The sequence below is a fragment of the Rhinatrema bivittatum genome, chromosome 1, assembly GCF_901001135.1.
Source record: "Rhinatrema bivittatum chromosome 1, aRhiBiv1.1, whole genome shotgun sequence".
NCBI classification, from domain to species: Eukaryota; Metazoa; Chordata; class Amphibia; order Gymnophiona; family Rhinatrematidae; genus Rhinatrema; species Rhinatrema bivittatum.
Genome location: NC_042615.1, coordinates 261746472 through 261766949, shown reverse-complemented (window position 1 = coordinate 261766949; position 20478 = coordinate 261746472). Strand labels below are relative to the sequence as shown.

At 47.5% G+C, this 20478-nt stretch overlaps 1 protein-coding gene across 2 annotated transcripts in view; it reads right to left on the bottom strand.

Moving 5' to 3' along the window:
• Nucleotides 1-20478, bottom strand: part of C1H20orf27 (chromosome 1 C20orf27 homolog) — a 162155-nt gene that overhangs the window by 64451 nt on the left and 77226 nt on the right. For both annotated transcript variants that reach the window (XM_029594186.1, XM_029594194.1), the window contains exon 4: nt 19597-19735. In XM_029594186.1, coding sequence (XP_029450046.1) covers nt 19597-19735 — 139 coding nt within the window. The remainder of the gene's footprint in view (nt 1-19596; nt 19736-20478) is intronic.

The following is a 20478-nucleotide window of genomic DNA, read 5'->3' as shown; positions in this document are numbered from 1 at the left end:
GGTGCGTGCGCGGCAAGAAGAGGCCACGCTAGTGCGCTCGGCATCGGCCCGAAGAAAAGAAGACTGCAGCGCGGCTCGGAGGAAAATGAAGAGGTTCAACCGAGGCCGATGGGACTCCTCCTCCGCGAGGGCTGAAAATGAAGAGGTTAGCGTTGGGAGGAGGCTGCTGCTGCCGCCGCGAGTTCCCGGGGTGGGGGAGAGAGAGAGTGAATGAGTGAGCAAGCATGTGTGTTTGCTCGCTCATTCAATGCCGAGCGCACTAGCGTGGCCTCTTCTTGCCGCTCACGCACCCGATACTCTCCACTTCCTCTTCCGGGCCGCCGGGGGGGGGCGGGAAGAAGAGAGTACGCCAGTGCCGCTGACTCCAGCTGTCCTTCCGCGTTCCGCCCAGGCTGACAGCATTTTAAGCCCGGGCGGAGGAGGACCGGGGAGCAGCGGGAAAGTGTGGCGACACTTGTCTGCGAGCCAGATGCAGCCCTCAAAAGAGCCATATCTGGCTCGCGAGCCATGGGTTCCCGACCCCTGGGCTAAACAAATGAATTTGATACTGAAATTGTATCCCTACTCACAGTACCACTAAATATATGGAGAACTGTGTCACACACACATATATACAGTGTATGTGTGCTGTGTTGTGCTGTGTTGAGTGCAGTAGTGTTGACTGATCCCATACACAAAAAAACTGTTAAACATTAACAGACAAGACTGGCAGCCTGGTAAGACTCTTTTTCTCTTTAGTCTTGGACAGAGATAAAAAAAAAAACAAATATATAGCACTGCTGCAACTGCAGTCTCCAAACTGCTTCCCACCCTGACCCTTCTCCAAGAGAAAACTAAAAATTAGCAGCACTGTACTACCTCTCTTTCTGGCATAGTGATTGTGTGTGAGATCACTGCACCACAGAAAAGAGGAGAAGCAACCCTTTAACCTGTGCCAAATCCCAAAGTTTATAAAGCTTTTTTTTTAAACTCTGAGAGCTTCTAGTAGCATGTCCTTCTCTGCCAACAGCTAGAGAGAAAATACAGAACTTTTTGGACATGCTCAGACTTTATAGTGGGAGGACAACAACGTTATTTGATCCAGATAAACACTATAGGTTAGTTCAGAGCTTTCCAAACTTTTCATGTTGGTGACACACTTTTTAGACAAACATAATTTCGTGACACAATAATTCAGTCTACTTGCAAACCAGAGGTTAAAGGTTAAACGAATGAAATGTATTTCGACAATTTATGTTTCCTTAAATATATACATAATAAAATGTTTCACGACACAACCTATCTTGTGAAAACCTTTCATTTATATTAAAAATATATAATATTCCAAGATTAATGTTATTGTTATAATTTATGAGTAACAATAATAAAACAAAGCTATTGTGTTATTCAATTTATCTCTTTAATGAGATATATGAGCTTGATGGGATGAACACAGCTTTTGAATATTTGGTGTTAATAAAAAAAAGTCCAAAGGGTCTTCTGCATAATTTTAAGAAGCTGGCCAGTTTCACACTATAAAATTGTTTGATAGCCTCATTCAACTAATTCTATATGGCTATGAGAGTGAAGCCTGGATTTTATAGGAAGGGACAGAATGTCAATATAAATCCTGCACCTCCAGTTCTGTAATTCTGTGCATCCACTGAAATTCCCCCAAACAATGGAGCTTGGATGTTTCCCTTACAGCTCATCATACTAAAATATATTTTCAAATTCTGGTGTCACCTCACAGTAACAGCAGCACAAACATCTTCCACTGCCAGGCACATTGTGACCTAACACAAAACCCCGGAAAAAAGACACTCAAAATCTATACTGCAATCCCATTGTAACATTACAGTAATAACACCAAGGACTCAAACAACAATAACCCTACCTGTGAAAAAGCAAGGGTAAATATTACACTGGGTCCTAGAATACCAATACACCACCTACTGAGGAAACAAAACAAACCAGATTGCTATAGATCCCTATGCTAGCAGAATCTCTCATTGTGGTCACACACACAGAGCAGAGACAGACCCTCACCAAATACAGAATACAAAATAAAGGAGCACAAATTAAACAAAAACTGAAATGGAAACCCCAAGAAGCCAGACTCTGTGTATTAACAATGGAAAAACAGAACCACCATTCCTCATAAAACAAATAAAATCAAGAAACATAAAGCATCAGTTATAATAGTAAAACCATACTAACTACTGATAAAGCAAGTGTTGCTTACCTGTAACATGTGTTCTCACAGGACAGCAGGATGTTAGTCTTCACATATGGATGACATCATCAGGATGGAGCCCAATCACGGAAAACTTCTATCAAAGTTTCCAGAACTTTGATTGTCCCCTACTTGGCATGCCCAGCATGGCACTAACCCTGCAGCCAGCAGGGGTCCCCCTTCAGTCTTATTTGATAGCTACAGGCAGTGCCGAAAAAATAAAACAACAAAACGTTGCGAACCCAACACCGCGGGGCGGCGGGCGGGTTTCGTGAGGACTAACATCCTGCTGTCCTGTGAGAACACCTGTTACAGGTAAGCAACACTTGCTTTCTCACAGGACAAGCAGGATGGTAGTCCTCAGATATTTATTTATTCATTTAAAGACTTTTATATACCGGTATTAGTGGGGACATCATACCGGTTTACATTCTAACTTTTAAGCTTGGAAAATACATATTAACAGGGAGTTGACAACTGGGAGGGGGGTAACAAGAAGCAGTATGGAAATAAAGATTAAAAAACAAAACTAGAAAACCTTAACATAAGGCACATAATAATCACATTGTGAGGGGCTTTTGGGCTGACATATGGGAAAAACTATTCTGGATATGCTCTTTTAGATCTATTCTGGTTAAGCTCGTGTAAATAACCAGGTTTTTAGATACTTTTTAAATTTAATCGCGCAAGGTTCAAGACGCAGGTTGGACGGCAGGGAGTTCCAGAGGGCGGGACCAGCATTTGAGAAGACACGGTCGCGTGTGGAGGAAAGATGGGCTATTTTCAGTGAGGGTACAAGTAGGGTGCCTTTGTTTGCAGTTCTGGTGGGTCGGGTGGAGTGGGGAGCGTTGAATGGAATGTCTAACCATTTGGAGTTGTGGGCATGAATAGATCTGTGTACTATGGTCAATGTCTTGTAGTGAATGAGGGAGGGGATGAGGAGTCAATGGAGGTCTCTAAGGATGGGGGTGATATGTTCATGTTTACGGGTATTTGCGATAAGTCTTGCTGTAGCATTTGTAGAGGTTTTATTGTAGAGTGGGGGAGCCCTAGGAAGAGTGCATTACAGTAGTCCAATTTAGGAAGTATGGTGGCTTGGATCACTGTACGGAAGTCTTGGTTGTGTAGTAGTGGTCTGAGCTTTTTAAGTACATTAAGTTTGAAGAAACCTATTTTGAGAATGGAGTTTACGTAGTTTTTCATGTTTAGTTGATGATCAAGAAGAACTCCTAGGTCCCTTACAGATGGTTATGCTGTGGGAGGGTTGAGTTTCAGATCAATAGTTAGGGGGGTGGGGGGGGGGGGGGGGGGAGAGGCCTGGGAGGAGATAACCAGGAGTTCAGTTTTATTTGTATTGAGAGCAAGATGGAGGTTGGTGAGCAGGGAGTTGATGGCCGCGAGGCAGCTTTCCCAGTGCTTTAAGGCGTCAGAAATGGAGTTGTGGATGGGGATGATGATCTGGACATCATCAGCATAGAGATAGAATTTTAGTTTAAGATCAGTGAGAAGTTGGCAGAGTGGGGTGATGTAGACATTAAAGAGGGTGGATGAAAGTGATGAACCTTGTGGAACTCCTTGATGCAAGGTGTGGGGGGTGGATGTGGTGTTGCCAATTTTAACAGAGAACTTCCTGTTTGATAGGAAGGATTTGAACCAGGCGAGTGCTAGGCCTGTGATGCCAATGTTTTCTAAACGGGTCAGGAGGTGTTGATGGCTGATGGTGTCGAAGGCTGCTGAGATATCGAGAAGGGCGAGGAGGTAGCTGTGTCCTTGACCCATGCCTCTGAAGAGGTGGTCAGATAGAGAGAGGAGTAGTGATTCCGTGTTAAAGTGTTTTCGGAAGCCGAATTGAGAGGCATGGAGGATAGCATGATTTTCGAGGAAGTCCATGAGTTGTGAATTAACAACTCTTTTCATTAGCTTGGCAATGAAAGGGAGGGTTTCTTTAGGAGGGGTTTGACTACCGTATGCTTGAGTGAGTCTGGGACAGATCCCTGGGCGAGAGAGCAGTTGAGATCTGCTATAGCTCTGGCTATGGAGTTAGGGATGGCTAGAAGGGCTTTAGAGGGGATGGTGTCGTTGGGGTGGGAGGAAGGTTTGAGTTTTCTGAGGATGTTTTCAACTTCTTTGGAGGAAGTGAAGTCTAGGGCAATCATTGTGGGTTGGGAGGGTGAGGGACGGAGGGTGGGGTGGGGGGTACAACTAGTGGGGTGGGGGAATCTTGAAAGGAGGTTAGAGATTTTACTCTGGAAGTAGTTGGCAAGTTCTTCACATTTGGATGCTGCATCGGAGTCAGGTATCGTGGGGGGATAGGTGTGGTGAGGCTTGAGACTTAGGAGATAAGCACTTTGGGGTTGAATCTGAAATCGTGGATTTTTCTGGCGTAGAAATCTCGTTTGTGTTTTTGGGTTGAGAGTCTGTGGCTGTGTAGAGCAGTTTTGTAGATGGAGGATGTTGTGGAGTTGAGCCCTTGTGCCATTTTCTCTCCTTTTGCCTGAGATTGTTTTTTAGGGTCTTTAGCTCTGGAGAGTACCATGGCTTTGTAGGTTTCGAGATGGTACTTATGACTCATTTGGAGATTGGGAAAAGCTTGATGGCAATGTCTCCTGTGAGGTTATTCCAGGATGCCAGTGCTGTGTCAGGGTCGGAGCAGACAAGGCTGGGTAAGGAAGTCGACAGTGCAGCTGCAAGCTCATAGCTAGGACAGGATTTTCTGGATATTATGGTGGTGCAGAGAGTGTTGCTGCTTGGGGGAGGGACGTTGATGGAGGAGGCCTTCTATTAGGTAATGGTCGGACCAAGGAACAGGGGTACAGGTGGGAGTGGAGGTGGCAAGGAAATTAGAATTGATAAAGATCAGGACCAGAGTGTGTCCGGCTTTGTGTGTGGGGGATACTATAATTTGCTGGAAACCTATAGCGTGGAGGGACTGAATGAAGGTTTCGTATGATGAGGAGAGGGGTAAGGAGTCTACATGGAGATTGAAATCTCCGAGGATAATGGAGTGGATATCAGTTTTTATTGAGTCAATAAGGAATTCAATTAAAGGTGAGGGGTCAGACTAGAGGAAGGTAAGGGGGGTGTACACTAAACAGATTTGCAATTCGTCAGATCTAAAGAAGCCTATTTCAAGTTTGGGTGGAGAGGTTATGCGGGTGGGTTTGAGATTTAGGTGTTTCTTAGCTGCCAAGAGGATACCTCCGCCTCTTTTTTTGGGCCTGTGGATAGAGAAAATCTCATATGAGGGGGTGGGGAGTTGGTTAATGAGGGCAGTATCTGAGTCTTTAAACCATGTCTCAGTGACAGCACAGATATCTCGTTTACAGTCGATTAGGATATCATCGAGAATAGGGGTCTTTTTAGATAGGGATTGTGCATTGAAGAGTATTAAGGAGAGGCTGGTGAGGTCTAAGATTTGTGTCAGTGGGGAGATAAGGATAGGGATTAGGGATTTGCGAAGGGGGGTGGATGGGTGGCGTGGGAGGGGGATAGTCTGGAACGTGGATAATGGATACGGGGGATGGGGGATGGGGTAGGATGCCATTGGGGATTATTGGCAAGGAACAGACGGGATGAACAATGTAGGAAGTATCGGGGGGGGGGGGGGTGGAGGATGAGTATGTGAAAGTATTAAAGCAGATAAATGGTACAGATTGGTATGGCTAATAAATGAGAAGGCTGTAGTTTGTGGAAATAGAACAGCAGGTGAATAGTACAGCATGTATATGGTACAGCATGTATATGGTACAGCAGATAAATGGTGCAGATTGGAATAGCAATTATACACAGAGAACTCTTTTTGAATTGAATAGGGAAGAGCGAACGGCTGTGTAAAGTGCAATGGTAGTTACGGTTGATGGAAGATAAAGTCCAGTCCATATGGGTGAGTACCGAGCTGACGATGTCCGAACATGCACCAAATGTACCTGGCGGCGTGCAACAGGCACAACAACTGGGGTGGAATTTGGTAGAGAGCATCCTGAACCCCACCGGGCAGGCGGAAGGGTGTTGGTACGTCACGTTGGAAATAGGTTATGCAGGACAGACTGGCCGAAGATAGAATCTTGTCTTCCGGCTTTGTCCAAGCAATAGTGGGCTGCGAAGGTATGGAGAGAACTCCAGGTGGCAGCCCTGCAAATGTCAGGAAGCGGCACCAATCTTAGATGTGCTACTGAAGTCGCCATGGCCCTCACAGAGTGTGCTTTAACCCAGTCTTGAAAAGGAATGCCTGCTTGCTGATAGCAAAAAGATATGTAGTCCGCCAACCAGGAGGAGAGAGTCTGCTTACCAACAGGTTGCCCTAATTTGTTGGGATGGAAAGAGACGAATAACTGAGTGCTCTTCCTGTGGGCAAGTGTACGGTCCAGATAGAAAGCTAGAGCCTGTTTATAGTCAAGGGTATGCAGAGCCTGTTCCCCTGGATTGGAATGGGGCCTGGGAAAAAAGGTAGGTAGTATGATGGCTTGATTAATGAGAAATTCCGAAACTACCTTGGGTAAAAACTTAGGGTGAGTGCGGAGTACCGCCCGGTCCTGCAGGAGTTTAGTGTAAGGCGGATAGGTAACTAGGGCCTGTAACTCACTAACCCTGCAAGCTGAAGTGATAGCTAAAAGGAAAATCTCTTTCCATGTGAGATATTTGAGTTCACAGGAGTGAAGAGGCTCGAATGGTGGTTTCATGAGTCGACCGAGAATCAGATTAAGGTCCCAAGAAGGGGCCGGAGGACGTAAAGGAGGCTTGATATGGAGCAAGCCCTTTAAAAAGAGTGTTACGAGGGGTTGTGCTGATATAGGAACATCCCCGACACCTTTATGGAAGGCGGCTACCGCGCTGACATGTATTCTGATGGAAGAGGTCTTTAGACCTGACTCCAATAAATGCCAGAGATAGTCCAAAAACCTTGGGATTGGACAGGAAAAAGGATCAAGGGATTGCGAAGAGCACCATGATGGATACCTTTTCCATTTATAGGAATAAGATTTTCTTGTGGAAGGCTTCCGTGAAGCAATCAGGACACGAGAAACTGAATCTGAAAGGTTAAGTGGTTGAAGGATTAACCTTTCAACATCCATGCCGTCAGGGACAAGGCCTGAAGACTGGGATGGCGTAGACATCCGTCGTTCTGAGTGATCAGAAGCAGGTCCGTTCCCAAGGGAATGTGCCTGCGGATGGAGAGATCCTGGAGTATGGGAAACCACACTTGGCATGGCCAGTGAGGTGCTATCAGGATCATGTTTCCCTTGTCCTGACGCAGCTTCACGAGAGTCTTCGAGAGAAGAGGAAGTGGAGGGAATACATAAAGCAGACCGGGTGCCCACGAGAGGGAGAATGCATCTCTGGGCTGAGAGTGGTTGCTGCGATTGAGGGAGCAGCAATTGTCCACTTTGTGGTTCTGAGGGGATGCAAAGAGGTCTGTCTGGGGATAACCCCATTGTTGGAAGATGAAGGTCGCTACCGAGGGGTTGAGAGACCACTCTTGTGGCTGGAACATGCGACTCAGTTTGTCTGCCAAGACATTGTCCACTCCCGGCAAGTAGGTGGCCCTGAGGTACATCGAGTGGGAGAGTGCTTCCGTCCAAATCTGCGCAGCTTCCTGACACAGAAGGAAGGAGCCTGTGCCTCCCTGCTTGTTGATGTACCACATGGCCACCTGGTTGTCCATCTGAATCAGGATGACGTGATTTGATAGGCAATCCTGAAAAGCTCTGAGAGCATATCGCATTGCTCGAAGCTCCAGGAAATTTATCTGGTGTTTGGCTTCCTCGAGACCAAGATCCTTGTGTCTGCAGATCGTTCACATGGGCTCCCCACCCAAGGTTGGAAGCGTCTGTGGTGAGGATGAGTTGAGGATCTGGCAGTTGAAAGGGCAGTCCCTGGAAGAGATTGCTCTGATCTTTCCACCAGGTGAGAGACAGCCGGAGTGGGTCAGTGATGTGGACAATGGTCGACAGAGGCTGAACAGCTTGAATCCATTGTGACCTCAGAGTCCAATGCATGAACCTCATGGCCAGGCGGTCCATTGATGTGACATGGACTGAGGACGCCATGTGTCCAAGAAGAACGAGGAATTGGCGAGCTGTTGCTGTTTGTTGAGACTGCAACTGGTGATTGAGAGACACGAGGGTTAGTGCTCGTTGTTGAGATAGAAAGGCTTTTGCCTGCAAGGTGTCCAAGTCTGCCCCAATGAACGACAAGGTTTGAGATGGGACTAAATAGGATTTCTCGTAATTGACGAGACATCCTAGAGAAATTAGAGTGTGTAGGGTCAAATGGAGGGACCACCGAGCGGCTTGCTGGGTTGGGGCTCTGATTAACCAGTCATCCAGATAAGGGTAGATGTGAACACCTACTTTCCTGAGGAAAGCTGCGACAACTACGAGACATTTGGTAAAGACTCGTGGTACCGATGCTAGGCCAAACGGAAGCCCTCGATATTGATAGTGCTTTGGGCCTACTAAAAACCTGAGGTACTTGCGATGAGCTGGAGCTATCGCAATGTGGGTGTATACGTCCTGAAGGTCCAGACAGCAGAGCCAATCTCCTCTTTGCAGAAGAGGTAGAAGCAAGCCCAAGGTTACCATCTTGAACTTTTCCCGCTGGAGGTACTTGCTGAGAATACGTAGGTCCAGAATTGGACGAACTCCCCCGGATTTTTGGGGGATCAAAAAGTACCGGGAATAGAACCCTAGGCCTTGCTGCGAGAGTGGGTCGGGCTCTATTGCTTTTAACTGGAGAAGAAAGGAAACCTCCTGCTCCAGAAGGACAGAGTGGTCGGATACTCGCCACGCTTGCAGAGGTGGCGAGTCCGGTGGAAGAGCAAGAAAGTTTAGGTGGTAACCCTGAGCAATGATAGCTAGCACCCATTGGTCGGTTGTGACTGATTGCCACATGCCGTGAAAGTGGCACAATCAACCTCCCACTGGTATGCTTGGCAGAGGAATCAGGCTGCTGCTCTCCAAGTGAAAGTCAAAAACCTGAAGCAGGCCCCGGCTGGGGAGCTGCTTGTGGTTTTTGCTTTCTGGCCTGGCGAGGCTGAGGTTTTTGATAAGGTCTCAGGGATCTGTATTGGGACCCTTACTTTTCAATATATTTATAAATGATCTGGAAAGAAATACGACGAGTGAGATAATCAAATTTGCAAATGACACAAAATTGTTCAGAGTAGTTAAATCACAAGCAGATTGTGATAAATTGCAGGAAGACCTTGTGAGACTGGAAAATTGGGCATCCAAATGGCAGATGAAACTTAATGTGGATAAGTGCAAGGTGATGCATATAGGGAAAAATAACCCATGCTATAATTACACAATGTTGGGTTCCATATTAGCTGCTACAACCCAAGAAAGAGATCTAGGTGTCATAGTGGATAACACATTGAAATCGTCGGTACAGTGTGCTGCGGCAGTCAAAAAAGCAAACAGAATGTTGGGAATTATTAGAAAGGGAATGGTGAATAAAACGGAAAATGTCATAATGCCTCTGTATCGCTCCATGGTGAGACCGCACCTTGAATACTGTGTACAATTCTGGTCGCCACATCTCAAAAAAGATATAATTGCGATGGAGGAGGTACAGAGAAGGGCTACCAAAATGATAAGGGGAATGGAACAACTCCCCTATGAGGAAAGACTAAAGAGGTTAGGACTTTTCAGCTTGGAGAAGAGACGACTGAGGGGGGATATGATAGAGGTATTTAAAATCATGAGAGGTCTAGAACGGGTAGATGTGAATCGGTTATTTACTCTTTCGGATAGTAGAAAGACTAGGGGGCACTCCATGAAGTTAGCATGGGGCACATTTAAAACTAATCGGAGAAAGTTCTTTTTTACTCAACGCACAATTAAACTCTGGAATTTGTTGCCAGAGGATGTGGTTGGTGCAGTTAGTATAGCTGTGTTTAAAAAAGGATTGGATAAGCTCTTGGAGGAGAAGTCCATTACCTGCTATTAAGTTCACTTAGAGAATAGCCACTGCCATTAGCAATGGCTACATGGAATAGACTTAGTTTTTGGGTACTTGCCAGGTTCTTATGGCCTGGATTGGCCACTGTTGGAAACAGGATGCTGGGCTTGATGGACCCTTGGTCTGACCCAGTATGGCATTTTCTTATGTTCTTATGTTCTCGTAGTTTGGGACCTTGCTGGTGGAGGATAGTACTTCCTTGGACGGAAGAATGACTTCTTAGAGTCATTCCTAAAGGGCTGTCTAGAGGGAAAGTCGGAAGGTACCGATGAGAGCTGTTTAAGGGTCTCATGATGGTCCTTTAATTCAGCCACTATTTGCTGGATCTGTTCACCGAACAGATTGTCTCCTACACATGGTAGGTCAGATAGCCTGTCTTGTACTTCTGGGCGAAGGTCAGAAGATTTGAGCCAGGCCCATTGTCTTGCCGAAATGGCAGCTGCAGACACTCTAGTAGAGGTGTCGAAGATATCATAAGCTGTTCTTATCTCATGCTTTCCTGCTTCAAACCCCTTGTTGACAAGGATTTGAAGCTGTTCTTGGAATTGGTCAGGCAGGGTTTCAGAGAAGTCCTGTATCTGCTTGAAAATGACCCTGTTGTATTGGGTCATATACAGCTGGTAAACAGCAATTCTGGAGATAAGCATGGTCCCTTGGAACACTCGTTGACCAATATTGTCTAGGAACTTGTGCTCCTTAACAGGAGGGGTAGATGAGTGGGGCTTCGTCCTTTTTGCTTTCTTTTGAGCCGATTCTACCACAACTGAGTGGTGGTCGAGCTGAGATTTTTGAAAGCCAGGGGCTGACTGCACTAAATAGGTAGTGTCAGCCTTTCTGTGTACTGGAGCAATGGATCCAGGGCTCTCCCAGTTCTTTTTGAGGAGGTCAAGAAGAACTTGATGAATGGGAATAGAAGTGAGCACTTTAGGGGCATCCAGGAATTGGAGGAGCTCCATCATCTGGTGCCTATCATCCTGCTCCGTCTGAAGCTGAAAAGGGACCAACTCAGACATTTCCTTCACAAAATTAATGAAAGAAAGGTCCTCTGGAGGAGAACGCTTTCTACTTTCAGTAGGAGAGGGAGGTGAAGGTAAGTGGGTGAAGGTAAGGGAGGTGAAGGTAAGCCTGCTAAGCTTACCTGCCGCGTACCGTCTCCGCTTACCTCGCTACCGTGGCAATCGGCCTAGGAGAACCATCGGGGTCCGAGCTGGAGCTGAAGCCGTCTCCTGCCCGAGCACACCGCAGACAGACGCCAGCGGACCCGCCCACCCGACTGACCTCACTTCCTGCCAAGCAAGTTCATAAAACTGATGCCGCTCTACTTTGTGTCTCTGTGATTAACTCTCTTCAATCCCTCTTTTACTTCCCCCTGCAACTACCCACCCTCTATTACCTCGTATACCCCGGCCACACACTCCAAATGCACTCCACTGCACACCCTTTTATCTCCAATCCTGACAACTTCCCACCTACCGCCATTCTAATAGCACAACCTGCCCCTCCTCCCTCCCATCTCCTCTCCCCCAACCTCTCAACCGGCCTCCACCCACCCGTCTGTCTACCTCCCGTCTGTCCCCTCCCAAAATGTGCTTCCCCACTATTCCCATCATACACCACCCCCACCGGCGGACGCTCCGCCCAGCACACCTTCACTCCCTTCCCCAGCACAAATCCCTAGTGCCCATCATGATCTCACCCTTCACCCAACTGCTAGGCCTAGCAACACTTACCATCTCCCTTTTCAACGCACAATCCATCCTAAAGAAAGCCCCCATACTTCAAGACTTACTCACTGACACAAACCCAGACATCTGTGCTATCACAGAATCCTGGCTAAAGAACTCAGACCACGTTTTCATCAACCAACTCCCAACACAGACATACGACATCTTCTCTATTCCTAGGCCCAGAAAAAGAGGAGGAGGCATACTCCTAGCTACCAAGAAACACCTTAACCTTAAGCTACAGACCATCTCCCCCCCCACAAAACTTGAAATTGGGCTTTTTAAATCCAAATCCCTGCAAGTCTGCCTTGTCTACGCCCCCCCTGGTATACTTGAACAGGACCCATCCCCCTTCATTGAATACATCACCGACAACATAAAACCAGACATACCAGCAGTAATACTCGGAGACTTCAATCTCCATGTAGACACCCACCCCAATACGCCTGCTTGTGAAACTCTTCTTCTCACCCTCAAAGCCCTGGGCTTCAGACAGCTAATCTCCGAGCCCACACACAAAGCTGGCCACACCCTCGACCTCCTCTTTGTCAACACATGCATCTCAGTACCCCAATCACCCATTACCACCCCCATCCCCTGGTCAGACCATTTTCTCATCAACGCCCACCTCACCATCAATACCGATACACCGACCACAAGTTCACATAAAAAAACAATTTCTTTCCGTAAACAATGTTCCGCGGAGGAACTCTCCTTAGCTCTCAGCAAAGTAAGTGAAAATCTTGACCTATCTAACCCAGACACTGCCCTTCTATCCTGGAATAAGTCCTTATCCAACATAGCCAATGATCTCTGCCCCACCATCCACAAAACAATAACCCCCACACGCACCGAGAGAAAGCCATGGTACACCACTGGACTAAGAAAACTAAAGCAAGACCTTAGAACCAAGGAACGTACCTGGCGCAAACAACCAACACCCACACACAAAATGGACTACAAACACACATTGCATACATACCGACAAGCAACCATCCACGCCAAACGCGACTTCTACGCATCAAAAATCCACAGCTTTAAATTCAATCCAAACGCCCTATTTAGCCTCGCTGCAGAACTCACAAAATCCCCCATTCCCTCCCCCCAAGAAATAAACAGCATAGAGAAATGCGAGAAACTAGCCGACTACTTTCAAAGTAAAATCTCCAAAATTCTTACACGTCTACCCCCCAACCCCGCACCCACAGACCCACTACCGATCGACAACAACTCCAACCTCGACTCCCTCGACACTACCTCCGTGAAGGAAGTTGAATCCATATTAAAAAAGATGCGACCATCCACCCACATCTCAGACACCATACCATCAAAAATTCTCCTCCCCATTCCCTCTGCCATTGCAAAACCAATAGCAGAAATCATAAACTGCTCCATCACCTCCGGGAAAGTCCCCGACCCACTTAAACTCGCCATCGTGAAACCACTACTAAAGAAACCCACCCTGGATCACAATGACCCTGCAAATTACAGGCCCATTTCCAATCTGCCCTTCATATCCAAAATCATGGAAAAAGTGGTAAACTCCCAACTCACCGATTTCCTAGAAGATAACAATATTCTACACCCCACTCAATACGGTTTTCGTAAAGACCGTAGCACCGAAAAACTCCTACTCGCAATAACGGACACCATCCTTAAAGGCATGGACCACGGCCAATCATATATACTTGCCCTTCTCGATATCTCAGCCGCCTTTGATACCGTGAATCATCAAATCCTAATATCACGTTTAGCGGAGATAGGCATCTCAAACACAGCCCTATCCTGGTTCTCCTCATACCTTGACCACCGTAAATACCTAGTAAAGCTTGATACTTTTGAATCCGCACACATTCCCCTCACACAAGGGGTTCCACAAGGCTCTTCTCTATCCTCCACCCTCTTCAATATATACTTACTCCCTCTCTGCCACCTCCTCTCTAAACTAGGACTAAAATTCATCTTGTACGCAGATGACGTACAAATACTTATTCCAATTCAAAAATCCATCAACGAAACCCTTCAATACTGGGAAACATGCCTGACATCCATCAATTCTCTCCTCTCCAATCTCCACCTAGCACTTAACACCTCGAAAACTGAAATCCTCATCCTCACAAACCAATCACTCAACTCACCCCACCAAATGACTCTCAACGCCTCACAAGCTCATACACTACCGCCCAGCGTCAGAGATTTAGGAGTCACCCTAGACAATCAACTCAGCTTCAAAACCCACATTAAATCACTTCTAAAAGGGGGCTTCTACAAATTACAAATCCTCAAAAAATTGAAGCCCCTTCTCCACGCCTGTGACTTCCGCACAGTTATGCAAACCACCATACTCACCAAACTCGACTACTGCAACTCCCTTCTCTTAGGCCTCCCTTCCTCTACCACTAAACCCCTTCAAATCCTACAAAATGCCATGGCAAGAATCTTAACAAACACCAGAAAAACTGACCACATCACTCCCATACTCCAAGATCTCCATTGGCTCCCCATCACCTTCCGCTCCCAATATAAAACACTTACCATCCTCCATAACACATTATACAACAACAATTCACCCTGGCTTGAAGACATGCCACAATTCCGTCAAGCCAATCGCCCCACTAGAAACTCCCTTGCCGGCACTCTCCAAACCCCCTCACTTAAAGTTGGGCACCTTACCGCTACCAGGGATAGAGCCTTCTCCATTGCGGGCCCTACCCTCTGGAACTCCCTACCTGTCAAACTCCGCTTAGAACCGTCCCTGAGCCATTTCAAAAAAGGAATCAAGACATGGCTCTTTAAACAAGCATACCCCAATACCACCCAATCCTAACCAATGTCATCCTGAACCACCCGATCCCAACCTAACCCACTACCTTTCTCCCACTCCCCTTTCTCCTACCTCACTCCACCTCTCCTTTATCCTATTGCCTATACCCCCACACCACTATCAACTTCTCCCTTAAAACTATCACCGTTTGTACCCGGTTCCCACCACCCCCACCTCCCCTCCCCCACTACCCCCCCTTTAATTATTCTCACGTGCACCTGCCCCTGACCTACTGTAAATAAGTTTCATATACCAAATATCTCAAGTGCACATGCCAAATAACCTTGTATATTGGTTCTTTTTGTAACGCTGCCTCTGTTTGACTCTCCTCTCCCCCTCACCACCATCAACCTCGCCCTGGAAACTATCACCGTTTGTACCCGGTTCCCACCACCCCCCACCTCCCCCCCCCCCCCCCCCCCCCCCCCCCCCCCCTTAATCATTCTTATGTGCACCTGCCCCTGTCCTACTGTAAATAAGTTTCATATACCAAATATCTCAAATGCACATGCCAACTAACCTTGTATATTGGTTCTTTTTGTAACGCTGCCTGTTTGATTCTCCTCTCCTCTTCTTTGTATATCACCCAGTTAACCCCTCCCCTGTTCATTGTAATTTCCTTTCCTCTCTCAGTTATTTGTAAACCGACATGATGTGTCCTACGAATGCCGGTATAAAAAAGTTTTTAAATAAATAAATAAATAAAGTCATCGGTGTCTGTGGAAGTATCATCACCCCAGGTGTCATAAGGATCAGCAGACTGACCTATAGGACAAGAAAGGGGTTGGATACCCGAAGGCCCCGGCTGAGGCTCCGAGAAAATCGAAGGAATCACCGGGGGCACCGTGGATGGCCTGGAGGGCATCGGTGCCAGTATCGAAGGCATCGATGGCGCCGATGTACGTATCGCCCCCGATGAATGAATCGGTGGCGAATGACGACATGGCATCGATGGCTGAGACAATACTCCCGAAGGAGGAATGCGGAACAGTGTTTCTCCTCCCGAAGAAGCTGTCAACGGGGAGCACACCAGAGCCATCGGAGAACCGGGAATCTCCGGTGGAAGGGCGGTCATGAACGCCTCCATCCAGGATAGCAGCGGTGCCAGCGCTGCTGCAATCGGGTCGGTGACCGGTTCCACTCTCGGTGCCGGAGGAACCTGGAGCCGTTGCATCGCCTTGTCGATGGCCTCCTGGACCAGCCGGTCCAGTTCTTCCCGGAGACCTGGAGCAAGCAGCCCCAGCTCCGTGACGGAAGAGGGAGGCGGAGGTACAGTCGGAGGGACCACCTTTACAGGTGGAATCGAGACTCCCAAACCCCGATCGGGTGAGGGTGGCCTCGATGTCCCGGTCGCAGGTATGGTCGGTGCCATTTCTGGACGGGGCTTCTTCAATGGTGGCTCAGATGGTGGCAAGGTCGATGATTTCGCTCCCTCGACGGTCCGAGACTTACGATGCCGATGTTTCTCCCTACGATACCCTCAATCTTGAGGGGGAGTAACGGGAGTCGATGGCCGTGAAGACGTCGATGGCGGACGGTCACTGGACGGTGGTCGATGCTGGTGCGACTTCGACGGTGCCGGTTCTGATGAGGTCGATGCGATGGATGGCGTCGGGTTGTGAGCACGGAAGAGGAGTCCCATCTTCTCCATTCTGGCTTTGTGACCTTTTGGTGTCATGAGGGCACATTTGGTGCAAGTCAGGACATCATGCTCACGGCCTAAGCACATTACACAGATTCCATGAGGGTCTGTGATAGACATGGTGTGAGTACAGTCCGGGCACCGACGAAACCCCGACGCCATGGCCATAGAAAAAAATCGAGCCGCGGTACGGTCGACTGCCAGTAGGCCGCGAGGGCCAAACTCGACGGTAATTGACGACAGATGGTCAAAAGCTTACCGGAGTACCGCGGCCTGAGAAAAGTTAGAGGAGGGACCCCTGTGTGGTAATTTAGATTTAATTAACTCAGTGAGGAAAATTCCAGTCAGGAATCTCTTCAGAGCTCCTAAACCGCGAGGCTACTGCTGCGCGGAAAAAAGAAGACTGAAGAGGGACCCCTGCTGGCTGCAGGGTTAGTGCCATGCTGGGCATGCCCAGTAGGGGCCAGTCAAAGTTCTGGAAAATTTGACAGAAGTTTTCTGTGATTGGGCTCCATCCTGATGATGTCACCCATATGTGAGGACTACCATCCTGCTTGTCCTGTGAGAATGTCTCCTGCACAGGGCAGGTCAGATAATCTGTCTTGCACTTCAGGGCGAAGGTCCGAAGACTTAAGCCAGGCCCATCTTCTTGCCGAGATAGCAGCTGCAGATACCCTGGTAGCAGTGTCAAAGATATCGTAAGATGATCTTATCTCATGCTTGCCCGCCTCAAAACCCTTGTTGACTAGGGTTTGGAGCTGATCTTGAAATTGCTGAGGCAGGGAGTCTGTCAAGTCTTGTATCTGCTTAAATAAGACCCTGTTGTATTGGGTCATATAGAGCTGATAAGAGGCGATTTGGGAGATGAGCATTGAGCCCTGGAAGACCCGGCGACCAATGGCATCTACAAATTTTTGCTCCTTGCCTGGGGGAAAGGAAGTGTAGTGTTTTGATCTCTTTGCCAATTGAGGTTTTTGCCAATTACCAATTGAGGTTTTTGAAAACCTGGGGTTGACTGTATCAAATAAGTGATGTCAGCCTTCCTGTTGACTGGAGCAACAGAGCCAGGGTGTTCCCAGTTCTTTTTGAGGAGATCCAGAAGAACTTGGTGAATAGGGATGGAGTTTATTTCCTTGGGAGCAACCAGGAATTGCAACAGCTCCATCATTTGATGCTTGTCATCTTGTTCGGTCTGTAATTGGAAGGGAACCAATTCAGACATCTCCTTCACAAAATTTATGAAGGAAAGATCCTCTGGAGGAGAACGCTTTCTGCTTTCAGTAGGAGAAGGTGGTGAAGGCAGGTCATCGGTGTCTTGTGAAGAATAATCAGTCCAGGTATCGTAGGGATCAGCACCTGCCCCTCTAGGAGCCAGAGGGGGACAGGACGGTGGAATCCCTGAAGGTCCTGGTCTAGGCTCCGAAGGAATCGAAGGAATAATTGGAGGCACCGATGAAGGCATCGAAGGCATCAATGAATGGATCGGTGGTGCTGACGGTCGTAACGGCATCGATGGCTGAGGCATCGGTAGGACTCCCGATGGAGGGATGTGGAACATTGTTTCTCCTCCCGATGACAAGGTAAGCGGAGAGGGCACCGGAGCCATCGGTGACCCGGGATCCATCAGTGGAAAAGCGGCAATCAGCGCTTCCATCCTCGAGAGCAGCGGTGCCAATGCTGCCGGAATCGGGTCAGTGGTCGGTTCCACAATTGGTACCGGTGTCAGTGCCAGAGGAACTTGGAGTCGATACAGCGCCTTGTCGATGGCCTCCTGAACCAGCCAGTCCAGTTCTTCTCGGAGACCTGGAGCAAGCAGCTCCGGCTCCGGAACAGAAGAAGGAGACAGAGGCATAGCTGGAGGGACCACCGTGAAAGGCAGATTCGGGCTCCCGATCCCCTTTCGGGTGAGGGTTGCCTCTGTGACCCGGTCGCCGAAAAGGTCGGTGCCTTTTCTGGACGGGGTTTCTTCGACGGCGGCGATGTTTCTCTCTGCGATCCCCTCGGTCCTGAGGGGGAGTAGAGGTGGTTGAAGGCCAAGAAGTCGTCGATGCCGGACGGTCACCAGTCGGTGGTCGATACTGGCGCGAAGTTGATGGGTCCTGTTCGGACGACATCGATGCAATGGATGGCGTCAGGGTTTGAGCAGGGAAGAGAAGTTCCATCTTCTCTATTCTGGCCTTGTGACCTTTTGGTGTCATTAGGGCACATTTTGTGCAGGTCAGGACATTGTGCTCACATCTGAGACACATTACACAGACATTATGACTGTCTGTTATGGACATGGTGCGATTGCAGTCCGGGCACCGACAGAACCCCGATGCCATGGCCATGAAAAATTTGAGCCGCGGTATGGTCGACAGCCAGTAGGCTGCGAGGGCCAAACTTGACGGGAATCAACCGAAAACGGGTAGAAAACTTACCGGAGTACGGCGGCTTGAAAAAATTGAAGGAGGGACCCCTGTGGGGTAAGAAAAGTTGTAATAATTCCATGAGGAAAATTCCTGTCAGGAATCTCTGTGGAGCTCCTTAACCGCGTGGCTATTGCTGCGCGGAAAAAAGAAGACTGAAGGGGGACCCCTGCTGGCTGCAGGGTTGGTGCCATGCTGGGCATGCCCAGTAGGGGCCAGTCAAAGTTCTAGAAACTTTGACAAAAGTGTTCCGTGATTGGGCTCCATCCTGTGATATCACCCATATGTGAGGTCTACCATCCTGCTTGTCCTGTGAGAAAAGGTGATATCTTTTTATTGGACTAACATAGCTTAGTCTTGTTTTCAGAACTAATATTTCCTTCCTATGAACAAAATATATATTTATTTCATTTAAATTCTACCTTTTGGCACTTCAAAGTGAATTACATTCAGGTACTGTAGGAATTTCCCTAATCCCAGAGGGTTTATAATCTAAGTTTGTACCTGAGGCAAAGGAGGGTAAAAGACTTGTCTGTCAGAGAATCTACAACTGTACACCTTGCTCAAGCTTACAAACTGAATCGTGGAAGAAAGAATTATGCTGAAGTTTACTGGTTTCACTGAGCTAGTCAACTGATTACACTAAAAGCACAATACATTATGCAAAATGACACTCCAGTGTTCCAGCTTGGGTTTAAAATGACATCAGAGGAGCTTTGATCTTTGTCCCTATTCACTGTAACCTCTAAGAGGCATTTGGACAATCGATAATTTGCTACTTATTTTACATATAAATCAGATTTTAACTGAAGAAATCTTACCTTCAGATACTAGTGTGATATTTGTCACTTTAAGATTCAAGTTAGGAAGGGGCTTTGCATATATGTCTTTCCCAAGTTTCTTTAAAGTAGGCAGAACGAACGTGATTTCATATTTGTGCAATATCTTCAGAAATCCTACCTGCAAGGAAAAACAGAAGTAATTAAGCCATTAGTTTACTTTTCTTTTATAACTTTCTCAGACACACCTTTATGAGGAACGCCAAATACACCAGTTAAACGCAAATCTTAGTGTGTCCCTTCTCTCCCAACCCTCAACAACAACAAAAAAAAAGTAGTAAGTTCTGGCACTAGTCCTTTCATGATTTAATATCACTGTTAAAGTAAATATGTTTTGGCTGGTAAGACATTTTATCAAATCTATTCATAATACAGCACTGTATTTTAGCTTTAGAATAATGGAAGTGTGGGGGCGCTGTTCGCCACGAGACAAGATGGCTGTGTAACTTTCGCACTCCCGAGACCACCCCGCTTCAAAACCCGAAACCAGAGGCTTTATTTGCAACTACAGACTCCACAACGTCTTAATTGAACGGACGAAACTTGGCTGATGAATCCAAAGAAAAAAAGCGAACTGCAGAAGTTCTCTTTTACGAGAATGGCAGCGGATTCCAGGAAGGCAGGGGTCGAGCTAACCGACAGCGAGATGGGAGAGGGAGATGGGACGGAAGATAGTGCCCCGATATTATCTCCCCAGCAAATCGCAGAGCCTACTTCTGCCACGGCGGATGTCCTAACAAAAAGCCAAATGCAAGAATGGTTTATGGACTTACGTTCAGAAATTAAAAATAATAAAAAGGAGCTGCTGGCATCCTTTGCGGAACTACGCGACAATTTCTTATCCCTGGGCCACAGGGTTGATGA